The 14,880-nt window shown below is 44.2% G+C and overlaps 2 protein-coding genes across 2 annotated transcripts in view; both read left to right on the top strand.

Annotated features, from left to right (window-relative positions):
* The window catches only part of Sff (BRSK family serine/threonine-protein kinase sugar-free frosting), a 48,940-nt gene extending 36,168 nt beyond the window's left edge, over positions 1-12,772 (top strand). Inside the window, exons 12-13 of the mRNA XM_076806862.1 lie at positions 315-526; positions 1,480-12,772. Coding sequence (XP_076662977.1) covers positions 315-526; positions 1,480-1,704 — 437 coding nt within the window. The 3' untranslated portion in view covers positions 1,705-12,772. The remainder of the gene's footprint in view (positions 1-314; positions 527-1,479) is intronic.
* A 788-nt stretch (positions 12,773-13,560) lies between these two features.
* LOC143366084 (apoptosis regulatory protein Siva) lies at positions 13,561-14,553 on the top strand. Its single transcript, XM_076806859.1, has 4 exons — positions 13,561-13,807; positions 13,878-14,071; positions 14,165-14,322; positions 14,395-14,553. The coding sequence occupies exons 1-4, from the start codon at positions 13,690-13,692 to the stop codon at positions 14,438-14,440; spliced, it is 516 nt and encodes a 171-aa protein (XP_076662974.1). The 5' UTR covers positions 13,561-13,689; the 3' UTR covers positions 14,441-14,553.
* The last annotated feature ends 327 nt before the right edge of the window (positions 14,554-14,880 follow it).

The following is a 14,880-nucleotide window of genomic DNA, read 5'->3' as shown; positions in this document are numbered from 1 at the left end:
TAAATATATTAATAATAATGATATTATTATCTTCAGTTTTGCACTGTAATTATTATTAATAATAATAATGTCATTGAAACAGAAAAGAAAAATCCTAACCTGTTCAATTTTACCACGAAAACTCAAGAGAACTAATCTTCAAGTTCTTCACCCTAATTTCGTCCAAAAGGAGGTACCAAACTCATAGATCCCCATAGCCTAGATGCCTCCCAGAATATAGTAACCCAAAAAGAAGAATACCTTGCGAGAGACGTTAAAGGATAACGATGTCCCGCTGGAAGTGTTAACAGAAGGTATCCGATTTAATTTTTCAGGTAACATTCGACGCTTCAGGAGAGTCTGCGAGCACATCCAGTCGCAGGTGTGCTCCAGGAACGTGGCGATGAGCTTAGGGAGCCAGAGCAGGGCGGCTCCGCCGAGTCCCCGCGCCGCCAGGAAGTACGCCACGGAGATGAGCGAGAGCTCGAGCTGCGGCAGCGACACCAGCGAACGACTGTTCCTGAACCCTCACCCAGCTACCAGACAGGTAGTCTGTTTCAACAAGGTAGTGCATCATCTTCCTTCACGTAGACGCCGTCTTTGTCACGATAATTATCTTGTTCTTGTTCGAATCGACGATCCACGCTGAAACTGTTTATTGAAGGTGAAGCTGGCACGTTAATACCCCCCAGTCGTGATTTCTGAGTTCTCGATCGCTTTCCCTTCATTCATAAAGATCCTACTAGTAGTTCGTGGTACTAGTTACTGTACAGCGCATTCAGAAGGCAAGTTAGGCTATTCACGCTATGCATTCAGAGTTTGAACGATAATAAGCAATAACGGAGGGTGTTAAAAAAGCCGCTGTGCAAGTTTGTTAGAGGGTAGGGATGCTCCGAAGCATTTCTGATTGATATCGTATAATTATGTGGGATCAGAAGTACACATAAAAGGGAGCTCGGAATAAGAGACCTCCGGGGGATCGACTTTGGCGGAGTTGGTTAGGCGGCTGACCAGTAAACGGAGGATCCGCGGGTTCGAGTCCCATCGACCCGAGGTTCATTTTTTCCGTTTCGCTCGAAAATACAGGAATTACGAAACCTAATACAAATTGTATTCCTAATCGTACAGCGTCTTTCGAACCACCCTCGAAGAATTAGAGCACACGACCAAACTAGGCGAGCAGCAACTGCACAAAAAAATACGTTAGCCTATGTAGAAGTAGCCAGCTCTCGAAGCAATCACTATTCTAACGCGCAACCTATACACTCCTCCTCTTGACAATAGTCCATCGCATAAGCACTTCCCATGTGCGGAACGCCTGCAGCCCTATTCGTTAAGCGCACTCGCTGAACGCCCATAGGCGGTCCTCGCACCACAGGCTGCATGCAAAGGGCTAGTTACATCTCTGCTCCATCACTTTTCCACTAGAAAATTCCAAACTTCTCCACTCTCAACGAAGGACCACTGTCTCATACAATTCCCCTCGACTATTATTTCCAGATCGATTCTGACATCGAGTCGGACACGCTGGTGTTCGACGTGAAGTCGCCCACCCGCGAGAACGGCCGCAGGAGCTCCACGTCGACCAACAACAACAACCCTCTACCAGGGGACGCGACGCCCACGCCCGGCAGCCCGACGAAGGCAGTGCGCAGCAACTCGGAGAGCCAGAACACCCCCGAGAAGAAGTGCGTGACCACGATGAGCGGCAACAACATAGCGTGATACTAGCAGAACTTTCGTTTCGAGTTTCGATCCAGCCTGAAGAACCTGTGGGAGACCGCCCAGAGGCTCTGGTGAGTCCTGGCGCGGCCAGTCCACGCGTATGCAGAGACGATCGACGTCGATGAAACGAGGGTGCAGAGGAGAGATAGTGGGAAAACAAGGGGGAGTCTCGCGAGGGACACCGTTCAAGGCTGAACGGCTACGTTCCAAGACGATGGAAGAAGGGATGCGGTCGGAAGGAAGAAGAATAGGAGAAAAGGAGCTCGAGAACCCTGATTAATGATGAAGCATGAAAAGACAGGGGATTGCGAAGAGTTTTGATGCTGGAGGTAGACACGAGGAAGTGTGCTGAGTGTTCTCAAATGGAATTTTAGCAGCTGATGGTTTTAGACGGAATTGTCTCTGGCAAGACTGACAGGATCGAAGGGGAAGTAACGGCGGAAACGGATTCATCTGCAACGAAAGTAGGCCACAGTGGGGCTGGCGCGTTCGAGAGACTCGGAGGACGCGGTGGTTCCTCAACCAGGATACATTGTTCAGCAGCTCGTGCGCGAAGTGCTCGAATAGAAGCTGAAGATGGGAACGCTATTCGTGACGTTTTGTGTCTTCGTGGTGGTTCGCGGTGAATTTCGTTGGTAGTTTTGCGTTTCCATGCGCAACGTGATGTGCAATAGTGAATGTTGTGTAGGTGGACATCGGATCGCCCCGTTGTAAGAGCGTTTTACTTGGTACGTATTGTTCCGTTGTGTATGACTGAGTAGCGTTTTCGTTCCGGTAGCACGCGAGGCGGGGAAGTCGAGGGAAATTGAAGCTTTGGGTGGAAATTATGGGCTTCTGTGGGAACTGAGTTTAAGTGGATACCGAAGCTTCGGATGGAAATCTGAATTTTCAGCGAAAATTCAATTTTTTTAGGGAACTTGAAGAATTCGATGAAAGCTGAAATATTCGATAACAAAAAAAATGGAATTTTCGCTGGAAATTGAAATTTTCGTGGAAACTTGAAGTGTTCAGAGGAGATTGAAATTTTTTATGGGAATAGACTTTACGCGAAGATAAAGTTTCCGTCGAGAATTCAAAGAAAAAGAAAAGGTTCCACATACCCCTGGCCTTCCATCAAGATCGATTTTTATTTGACTTCTCTGGTCTCTCAAATTTTAGGCTATTAGGAATTTCAGTTACTCCTTGAGAGGGTTCTGTTTGTTACAAGGATTCGTCGAAAGCGATTCTTTAAACAATTTCGTTGCATATATGATACGTTAAGTGTTCCGTCGATCGTTCGTCCGTGTAAGATGAACGGCCCCATCAATCAATATATATATATATATATATAAGAATATTTATATATATAAATATTCTTTACTCAAACCTAAGAAAGTGATATGAAATATGAATTATCGAGGGTAACGACCCTTTCAATATCGAAATTGATTTGATCGAAACACGAGTAAATTAGTACACGAAATACTCCCTTTTCTTCCCTCGAAAAAGTTCCCTTTATCATTGATTTATGTAATTCAAAGAAAAACTAAACAAACATCTTCCACGCCGAAGTCAAAAAGGAAAAATTATTAAACCAAATCGGGGTAACAGATCAATAATGGAGACATTCGCCTTACCATCGACTGGATTATGAACGATTCCATTTCAAAATCTCATACTTTCTCAAATTTTTCTCCTCGTTTGAGAAGCCACGACACGGTGGGACATCGATCATCTAAGCTTCTTCAATTGAAATATCAATCACCTCCAAAAATGAATCCATCCACAAAAATCATTTATATCTTTTAATTTAATACCCCTCCTAGAAATATTCAAAAAATCCCCAAACACTTTCCCCTACATACCCTCGTGCCTAGTTGCACGTTAATCCGCGCAAAGTTCATAATTCCCGGCTGCTTTTCTAAATTGCCCAAAAGAGCTGACCACCCTTTTACTTCGACCGCTCGATGTTTCATCGTGAAAAGCACAGTGCTCGACGCGCCATGTGCAGAGAAGAATCCAACCAGACTGGAACTGACGCGAGCAACGTTCCGCGAAACGAATCCGAGACATTCTGATGAACGCAGTCCTTAGTTCTCCGGGGTGAAAATGGAAACTCCGCGAGACGCAAGGATCGCGCGCGATTAAACGTTTCTCAGCTATTTTTACACCCCATCCACCCCTCAGGCAATAAAGATAGAACCTCGTAGCGTATATTTAGCGCTTAAAGGACGCGTGCCAGTTTTTTATACGTTCCCGGCATTTTCCATTTTCACTCTCGAAAAGGAAAAGAAACGTTGCGAACGGTTTACCCTGCACAAGACACGATTCATTTTCTTTCCACCCAGAGCCACCTCTGCCGCCCTTTCAACACACGGATCTTTGAATCTTCGACCTTTTTCTCTCCTGCTGACTCGATGTTAGAAAGCTACAGGCGTACCAAGCAACGGCGAGTTTGCAGGTGAAATTACAGAAGAGTCGAAAGAAAGTATCGCCTCGATGCTAGATCGCCCGCCGTACCTCGAATCTAGTCGTAGCTGCTCCCCACAGTGGAGTCCTAGCTGCGGAGTGGGCGGAGTCTGGAGCCCCGCCCACTTGCCACGCTGCGCGCATGCGCGTTGGGGAGCTCGCCGTTGCTCGGTACGGCTGTACGCGATCGTGGACGGGAACGTTCCACATGCGGTTGTAGAGGAAGGTATTCTTTTTCTGTGACCGTTGCGAGGTACAGAGTAGAGTGAAAGAAAGAGAGAAAGGCACCGGTGAAGGGACGAGACAAGTTAAACGAAAGATGATGATAAGAAAATTCACTCGCGGCGCAACGATCGCGTCGGGAGATTTATTTTTTGCACGCACGAGGAAAACATTTCAAAAGACTAATAATACATAGATATAAATACGAATATAAATATATAAATAAATAAATGAGAATATATATATATATATACAGGTACATTCGTAAGTAGGTTTCTCAGTTACGAGCGTTAAGACGCGTACGGCTTCTTGTCTGCTTCTTGCGCGAATAATAAGAGGGAGGGGTAGAGAGGGGGGAGTGGCGGGGAGAATCGAATAGTCAGCGAGGAGGAATAGGATATCTAGCGTTTCTAACTGTAGAACCTAAAGATAAGCGAGGAGGAGGGTGGAAAATAAAAAAAAAAGAGTATAATTATCGTAACACGTTTTTCTCGAACACACAGACACTAACTCAGACATATCTCGAGAATTTGTCACGGCTTCTTAGTGGAACGACGCGACTAGCAGACGTTTTTTATTCGAAGGCTCGTTATAGACAGTAATCCGAAGTCGATTCCTGCCGATCCTGAGACATCTTCCAAAATTCTTAGCATCAGTGAAATAATCCCCAGGGAAAGTCCCCTGGGAAATTCGCTAGGAAATTCTAACAGAAGGAGAAACCTTATTTCGAGTTCCATTAATTCCACCATAGATGTCTCCACGAACGTTCCCCAATCTAGGGACTTTTAATTCGAAGAATCTGAAGAATCTTATCGGCAGAGGATACGACAGGCAATGTAGTAAGTTAAAGTCCTGGCGGCCAGATAGACGTAGGCGAGAGGATTCGATCCTTAAATGTTCGCTGGAATCAAAAATTGCAATGTCAAAGATCCTTAAGCTCTCGCTTTAGGTATGCCTGTATACGTCGTCGCTGCAAAAGCGACTCGTTCCTACGCGAACCTTTGGATCGGCATAGATCCTTCGGGAAAGATAGTTCCCCTTACTCCAACGAACTCATCCGACTCAAAAACTTCGGTGCACGCATGCTTGACCCAAACTCGAACTTAATTTCCTCGCATATACATAAAGCTTCAACGAACATTAGTTGTGAAAACAATCCAATCCATATTTCTTCACGTAGAATCACCACCCTTCCGCTTGTACCATTATTTACGAGACACCCAGTATATTCACTAGCTTTTACCAGTACATTCCAGCCTCCTTTTGCTTGCAGTTCATTAAGTGCCAGGTTTTTAGACATGATCGACGGTGGTAAAGGGAATCCTCCGTTTTCGATCCCTCCTCAAGCGATTGGGTCCTACAGGGTGTTGGAACGAGTCCCGGGCGACGATGCAAGCGGTGTAGATAGAGGAGGCCAGAGCATGGCTCGGTAGGCGGTTAGAATTACTCGTTCTTACGGATTCGATAATCCGTACTCTGTACTAAAACATTCCATTAAGAAGCTTGCAGGTAGAAAGGAGTTAGGGGGCGCCAAACGCTCGTTCGCCGAGCTGCTGCCACCTATCGCGTGTACGTAGTACTTCGTAGGAGTGTAGGGAATCTCAAGGAACAGGGAGGGGGAACGCACGCACGCTCGTGCAACTGCAGATATTGTTACGACGCGTCGACGGATCCGGGCTTTGCAATACAAGAGTGAGATGGATGGCGGACAGTGTGACTGCTTCGGTGTGTGTGCAGGAGAAAGAAAAGGTGGACGAAAGAGGTCGAATGGGGCAATGGTAATAGGAGGAAACACAATGTTGTCGTTAGATAGTCAAGGCGAATCTCTAGTAACGTACGCAACCCACACACATACACACACAACAGACACACACACACACACACACCACTAAACTTATGAATTCAGATCTAGTCGTAAGCTTGCGGTTATCTATTTACTAAATAATCGCGGATAAATATGAAGCTCTACTCGTACGACGTAAGTGGTACGACTTAACTAGAGAGGAAAAAAATGGGGTGGGGTAGGGGGTGTGAAGGAAAATGACGCAGAAGAGGGAGAGGGGGGAGAGAGACGCGAGAGAAACAAATTACCGGCCATACTAAGCTAGGATTTTATATCGTGCGAATTTAAGGGTGGAGAGAAAGAAAGGGAGAGAGTGTGAGAGAGAACGAGAGATTGGAGCACATAATTCGGTGAATTTTAGAGTGAATGATCAACGGGCCCGACGAGTATCAGATACATCGGCCCGCCGACCTTTCTGTCTCCTGTTTCTTTCCGTTGTATCGGAAACGCGGCCGAGCTCGCCTCGTCGCGCGCATACAGCACTACGGACGATCAACAATACTCGCTAAATCCCTCACGTGTCTCCGATTTATTTTTCGACTCGCTTTTGCGTGAACCCCCGACAGCGACGCAACGCATCCACGCTGGATCTCCCTTCCACGGGGATACTGACACTGCCTAAAGCCTCGTCCTCAATGTTTGTCTGATCGTCGGTAGACTATTGTCGGATGGATGCACTTTTCAGTGGGTTTTAGCGATGTGGTGACGAGGAAACACAAATACCACAGCGCAGGATCCATTGAAAAGGGTTTGGAGGAATATGGTGGATGGACAGTGAGGATGGGACTTAATGCGGCGAATTTGGAGGTTATTCTGTATCGAGGCTACTTGCAGTAGCCAGGCGCCAGTGGGTTTACTACTGCCTGTGTTTGAGGGATACGTTCTGGGAGAGTTTAAGTTACTGAATTTTTTAAAGCTAGAGTAGAAAGAATAGAGCTTTCCGTTTTTACAAATGAATCTTTGCGCCTGGCAAAGCAGAGATTCGTTCAGTAGTTCCACATTGAGTTTCACATTGAGGATGAAGAAAGAATTCCACGGAATTTATTACTTCCACCTACATGGAGGAACCCTCGGGTATCGCCCGAACTTTCGCAGTTCAGCTTCCCCGTGGAAAGAAGACAGCACGCTTAGAGCGCCTCCTCGTGTTTGTCGATGCGCCCACAGAGGGCACGCGCGCTTTCCTGAACGACTAGAGACGAGTCTCGCGGGTAGATGCTTGCGAGAAGTTGTGTCCCTTCGACTGGGCATAGAGAACCGTAGGAATCTATACGAATTCCAGACACCGTATCCTTAAGGCATTTTAAGCTAGGGCGGAATGATAGAGGAGATTTTTATACAATTTATAAAGGCGATTTGCAATCGATTGATTTATCGCACGTTTACTTGTTGACCCTTTTGTTATGTGTAAACACGCACGGGCGCGCTCTGCTTTCACTGGGAGGGGCATGTTGCCGCGAGCCTTGCTCAAGAAATCCAAACAGAAGCGTGGTGGGGAGGCGTGGAGGTACAGGAAGCAAGATCTTGAACACCTATTGTCACATTGAACGCCGATCAAAATCGATCGGCGAGAAAGGAATTCTCAGGACTAACTCGTAATCGAAATCTCCGAGGCTACATTTGCACGAAGTATTTTTGCAACAATTTCATTAACTGTACTAATAATAATACTAATAACTTAATAATAATAATGCTAACGATAGGAAGATTGGGCCAGTCGAAGCATCCGAAAAGGCTTCGACGTGTTTTACCGCTGGATTTTTTGAGCGAGCGCCAACAGGCCAGCCACGCCGTTGCAATTGTCGCGCCTCGACAACGCATATTACCTATTGTAAGATATTCTCTCTCGTCGCTCGCGGTTCAAAGATTATTACCACGCTTCGGACGCATCTCATACAATTTATCTCGTATGTGTATATATTTACGAAAACCTCTGTACGATGCGGTGCACAGCGAGAGGCAGAACGAAACGCTCCGAGCTAACCCAACGCGCTTTGACCGTCACCGATTGCTGAGGGATCGATGAGAAAATCGACGCGAACGATGGGGAATGTTTGATATTCTAACCCACCTACGATTTCAATGAAGAATTAGATGTATATTAAGCAATTGAATACTTCGAACGAAGAATCAAACAAAAATACTCGCGATGTGTTTGAACCCATCGCTACTTTCACCGAATAGCGCCCGATGCAGACGCATGAAGTTACCAGCTATCCAGAACAGTGAAGGGAGGTTTCCTATTGTTTGGATCGACCGTGGAACGTTTCCAAAGTCGATTTTCTCCTCGACCCCGAGATAATTCCGTTGGCGGAAAAATTTCACGGAACAATGTTCGCTTTGACGCGCAAAATCGGTGTTTCCCCGCTTGGAACGAGGCTAATTACCCACTGGGTAACGCGTCGGTAATGTCGTTTCTGCAAGGGCTCCCTGCCAACCTCCCGAGCTTGCCAACCGCTCCCAATTAGCCGTTCGACTCGAACCAAACGCCTCGTTCCCTAACGATCCACCCGCTTCGCCTTCCAATTCACTTAGCCGCACGGCCGGAGAAGCCAACACGTGAGCGCGACACTGTGATTAAAGTGGTTTCACGTTGCCCGCGGGACGAAACTGGAACGTCACCGAATTGATACATACTTTCTTGTACAGGGTGTTTCATAACAGACGGTTCGAGCGGAGGCTGGTGATCCTAATACAAAAATAAGTCGAGAGCTAAGGAATAAGTGACACTCTTTGCTTTTGAAGACATTGTGTTTCATCACAAAAAGTTGTGCAGCTGAAATTTCAAATCAGTTTCCTCGAAAACGAAGACTGTTGTGACAAAATTCTGCTGCATATTCTCGAGTTATTTTTCTATTAGGATCACCAGCCTCCGCTTGCCTCTCCTGTTACGAAACTCCCTGTATAATAGAACGACACGGGGACGAACCACCACGAGAATTGTAAAGGGAATGGATTTTCCCTCCAAGTGCACAGGGTACCCGCAGTGCTCTTCGTTTACGTTTCAGTGCCACCCGGTAGACACTTATCGCTTCACGCTACGCCGCGAGTTAAATCACACTCATTCAATCGAGACGTCCCACCTGCGCCGTTTCATTCGCCCCCTGTCGGTAATGTGTTAAACTGCCACGAATTCGGGAGCGCGACTTCGTTCAACCGATTCGTATCGCGTCTAGGGGAAAGTTCATAGGGCTAGTTACCAAAATATACGATCCGATATTACGTATTCAGGACGGAATCGTGTTAGACGTAAAATTATGCTGCACAAGTTCGTTGGTAAGTTAAAAGATTAAAAGATAGCGGGCACGTGAGACTCTGATTTGAGCTTTGGTCACTCTTCGAGGAATAACGAGATAGTCCTACCTATTAACGACCTTGAATGATTCGAACCGTTGGGTAGACAGTTCTGCGCGAATGGGGAAGCGGAAAGGGAACATTGTCCTGGAGCAGAGAGCGTTGTCTGGATGTGTAGGTCGACGTATCTCCTAGCGAATTCGATCTAACAACGTCCGATTAGTTAGTGAAGTTTAGTCGAAATGAAACGTGATTTACAGTTCCGCCGCGTCGGTCGCTGTGTCGTTAGCGAATCGGTTAAGACAACACGGAGACGCTTCATTTCACGCTATACTGTTCCCTGTGCTGTTTATTATCGTTTGACACCGCAGCATTCAGTTCCCCTCGGATCAGTTGCCCCTTTCCCATTCTTTGCACTCGTACACAAATACTCTTCCTTATCGACATAAAGGATTACTCCTCGGTGGGTAATAATATACATTAAAGTCACTAAAATCGACGCAATCTAATCGAAGAATGATTCTAATTACTCGTGTACCGCGGCACTGGTGGTGTGCTACTTTGTGTACCAAGGTTACGATAGTAAAATTCGATTTCGATACGAATGAGGTAGAGTAGGGTTACAGTCGGTACGAGTGCAAAGGTTAAGTAGTAATTTCGTCGTACGGCCCTGCACCTTAAAGTAATCGTAGTACCTAACCCTAAACACGCAACAGGAGCTCGATCGTCACCGAAAGTGTTGCAGAACTGCGCGGAACTCATTCTAAGTCTTATAGTGCACAATAAGTAGCAGGATAACGAAGCAATAAAGTATTGTTACGAGCAGAAAGTAATGTTACCCAGGGCCGTATGAGAATGACCAGTCGCTATCAATGTTTCGACGCGATAATTGAAAGTGCAATTGGCTGTTCGTAATGAAGAAACATCCCTAGCGCCGAATTATCGAGTACTTATAGACGTAGCCAATGAAAATACTCCTTTCACGGTTCTTTCAGCGATCTACATTTTCGAATACAGGCATATCTCGAGGGCGAACAAGAGAAAGGTTCTGAAATCGAAATTGTACACGGGGGATCCCGCGACTCGTGCCTCGCACCAGCGAGCTTCGATCCTGAGTATCGATTATTGTGTGTTTCGTGTGAAATCTTTCACTAAAAACTTTTAACCACATTTCTCTGTTGTATAAAAAATATTCCAAAATAATCCTGCGAAATACTTAAAGAATTCGAGATGTTTTTTGATTTCTCCAAAATTCGATGTACCTCAGAGCTTTTGTTATTCGACAACGCGTGCGAGAGGAATTCGATTATTTCGGTAATAATTACCGACCGAGCGCTTGGTCGATAAGGAAGATCAGGCGACTCGCGAGTGAAACAGTTCATATCAAAGATACATAATCAATATTCTGGGTAAGTGGATCCCAGACGTACAGCTGTTCGATTTACCAGTTGCGCGTTGTATGTACCGAGTATTTAGTAACGTCCATGACAACTGACAATAACGGCTGTGAGTCCGAACATGTTTTCTCCGAAAGAGTATTTTTCATTGCAACCGGCCCTGTCTACAATTCTGTCCCTCTCTGTGCGTCATTGAATTTCTATTTAATCGACTAAATACTGCCATTTGAACTATTTACATTCACAAAATATGCATTTATGTTAGAAAAGGGAATTTCTTTTGTTCAATGGATCTCTTTAAAGCTATAAAGAATTTCTCGTCACATAGTTTCTTGCAAAATTCACAACTAAGAGGTTACTTCAAATGGGAGTTTCTAACACAGCACTCCATGTGCAGCATATACTATATAACAGACACAAAATGCGGGGGGAGTAGGTTTGCCAATAGGAACAGCTTTGGACAGGGCTGTGACCATAAACCGTTTCGTTCGACTTACCCGCGCGAACTTTAGCTTACTTCGATTTTCTAGTAGAAACAAATTCTCACACCTACCGAAATGTTCCGATACAAAATAAAATTACCAATTCATTTGTGTCGAGATGTGAACATTTGAATAAATCCACCTTCGAGGTTTCCACGAAGAGCTTCGAAGCAAGAATGCACGCGTAACAGCTATGATTTAGGCACTCACCGTCTGCAGCCGATTACGACGAAGTTACAGACCAGTTGTTGCTTCTTTTGCGAACAAGGAACACTTCTGATGACAGATGGTTACGTCGGCTCGAGTGGCGCCGATTTAACAACTCAATCACCAACGAACTAAACCGCGCACAGACGAACTGACGACTCTCCCGGCGAACTCAAGCCAACTACTAAGTGAGTCGAAAGCACCGACGATGTCAACTGTATCGTGAAGTACGTCACTTCCGTTTCTTTTAAAACAGAGCTCTCGTCGCTTGATCGACGTAACCATAAAGTAGAGCGAATCCCACCAAGTCACTTTGAGAAAAAGTAAATTAAAAGTTAAATGATCGCGCAGTGAACCGATCAGCAGAGTTGGGCGAATATTTTTCAAAATTAAAATAAGAAGACTTGAAATGACGTTTCAGTTTATTTATTTCTCAGACATTAATTACCTTGGGATTATAGGGATTTTAAATAGCGAGATGGTATTTTTTATTGCGAATAGGGATACTTTGACGATGTCCAGCTCTGACGACCGGAAGTCAGCGAAGTATCTGAAAGTTTTTGGCGGGATTGGCGATGCGCGCCAAATTCAATGCACTCGCAGTGAACTATTTTTTTACGAGGAAGAAGATGAAATATCCTGCCCTGAGACCCATACTCCGAGTAGGGGAAGTAGTTTCTTCTGTTTTTTATGGCGTATAGCTGGATTTTTGGAAGCACACGGCAACGGTGTACGCGTATTGTGGCTCGAGTGTCTCGCGGTGAAACAAACGAGACGACCTTTCCTTTCGCGGCGACCTCGAACGAATTTTTATTCTGAGAATGGGGACAGTCGCCGCGGCAAGCCGAGTATCATTCACACCGATCGCAATCGTTCCGTTCGATTATAGTTTTGTGGATTGATTCGAGTGACTCGATCGTCACTCTGCATAGGTTACTTGCGAGCTACGAGCACGGTGTACAGTTATCGTACTAAACGATCGCTACTGGTAACTTTGTCACGCAATGACTATGAATTATTCTGTATTATTATGAAATAATATCGTTAGTTTCTCGAGCAAACGAATAAAACACGAGATTGCAGGGAGATGAAAATTGTAACATATTTGTTGATGGCCAATATCAAATATGTATAAAAGTAATAATAATGCAACATTACTAATAAACAGATATTACTAACTTTGTCGTCGGTTCGATACCTTTCCCTTCAACATTATCCAACTTCCACATAAAAATTTACTTACCAATTTTACTTGTTATGTATCAATGAAACCTAGAATAAACTTTTTATAAATTCAATTTATCTATTTATTTATTTATTTACGGCACGAGCAATTTAGACGAAACTTAACTCCAGGGATGAGTTTCTCGAAGCATCGAAACTTTGAAACCCAAGAAAGTTTCGAGTTTCGAGAATTCGAAAGTTTACACTTTTCTTGTGATTCAAACCTCGAAAGCCAGATCAGGGAATTATTCCACGTTCAAAACAGAATTAGCAATTCAAGTTTCGAGAGTATTAGGTTTCGAAAATTTTGTGTTTCGAAAGTTTTGAGTTTCGTGATTTTTGAGTTTCGAGGTTTTTGAGTTTTGAGATTTTTGAGTTTCAAGAGTTTTGAATTTCAAAAGTTTCGAAATTTTTGAGTTTCGAGATTTTCCAGTTTTGAGATTTTTGAGTTTCGAAAGTTTTAAGTTTCGAGAGTTTTGAAAGTTTCGAGATTTTTGAGTTTCGATATTTTTGGTTTTTGAGATTTTTGAGTTTCGAGATTTTTGATTTGCAAGAGTTTCGAAGTCTTCAAACTTTCGGATTCGACTGTCGCGAATTTAGAAATTTTCTTCGAACCCACTCCTACTTAAAACCCTAAATTTTATAAAGTTTAACCACAGAAACGGCTGTACTATATAGATCGAAAGTAATAGGTTATCAAAGAAAAACCTAATTCAATATGTCAACATACTCAGTAACGGATATTCAAATAATAACAGACATAAGTCCAATACGAAACGTGGTTGGATCGTATGAAACTCTTCGGATAAGAATGTCGCGAAACCCGAAGTTTGTTTGTTGATCGGGCAGTTAGGGAGAGAGATTGATAAAAATGCCGAAGCGTCCATGTCCCTTCGAAGACGATTTGCCGCCTCAACTAAAAGTACACGTAGGTCAGAAGCAGGTCGACAACGGAGTCTGCCGAGAGGAACGCATGCAAACTGTTTACGGTACGGAGGTTATAACTAATTATCACTCAAACGTTCACATTCTACTTTGCTCTTTCCCTGTTCCACCTAGGCAGAACGATGGACTTGTTGAAAGAGGGTGTCAAGTCACTTTCCCAAAAGTTGAACACGTCTCTAGAAATGAACCCTGCCGATGAGCTTCCACCAAAGTTACCCTGCTCTAGCAAAGGGAAATGTGAACCCACTACAAAGCAAATGGTGCTGAACAGCAAATTGGAATTGTTAGGGACGGACAAGGCTATAAAGGTAAGCCGTTCGCTAATGCTGTACATTTCACACAAAGTTACTTGGTTGGCCCCGAGTTAGCAAATTAATGTTCCCTGTTTTCAATGTTTCAAGGACGTTCGACCAAAGTACGACCTCTGCGAATGCACTCGAGTGATAAATCAGAATATGTTCTGTAAATGCTCCTATTGCGATCAGCCTCTGTGCAGCTCCTGCCTCTTCGAGTGCGTCGCTTGCTCAGAGCAGTTTTGTCAGAACTGCTCTGTCCCTGTGTAAGTTCTCAATACTGAAACGCAGAAACTGATTCTACGATTACGGCAATGCTCCTGCTTGTTTGCTTTCAGGTACGACTATGAAGAGCGGAAGAAGTGTCTTAATTGTTATAGATAGAGCTAAACTGTGTTATTTGATTCTCTTTTAACCCGTATTTATGTTTCTCATTTATGTAAACAGTTTTCTTAGAGTAAGTTAATAAATTGGAATGTGCATGATTTTTTACGAAACCACTTGTTATTATTTCTTACCCCTCATCAATAATCTAAAAGAAATAAATATTTTACGCATACTACTTTTTCGGCTTTCCTTAACATTACTTTTTGTCAAAATCGATTTTATAAAAATACTCAGCGAGGTAGAGGCCGTCGCATATTTTGGTGAAATGCGGCGATACAAAGAGAAAAGTTTATAAACAATTGACGACCGAATCGCGGCGACAGTTAATTATTTATTATTAATTCCTTCGCCGTGTTTCACTTCGCCGCGCTTCGCCAAAATGCGCGCTGGACTCTACGCAACTAAACTGATAGGGGAAACAAAAGACTGTCGTTCTT

The sequence above is a fragment of the Andrena cerasifolii genome, chromosome 2 (genome assembly GCF_050908995.1).
Source record: "Andrena cerasifolii isolate SP2316 chromosome 2, iyAndCera1_principal, whole genome shotgun sequence".
Lineage (NCBI taxonomy): Eukaryota > Metazoa > Arthropoda > Insecta > Hymenoptera > Andrenidae > Andrena > Andrena cerasifolii.
Note: the sequence above shows the minus strand (reverse complement) of the source record. Positions and strands in the feature narration are given on the sequence as shown.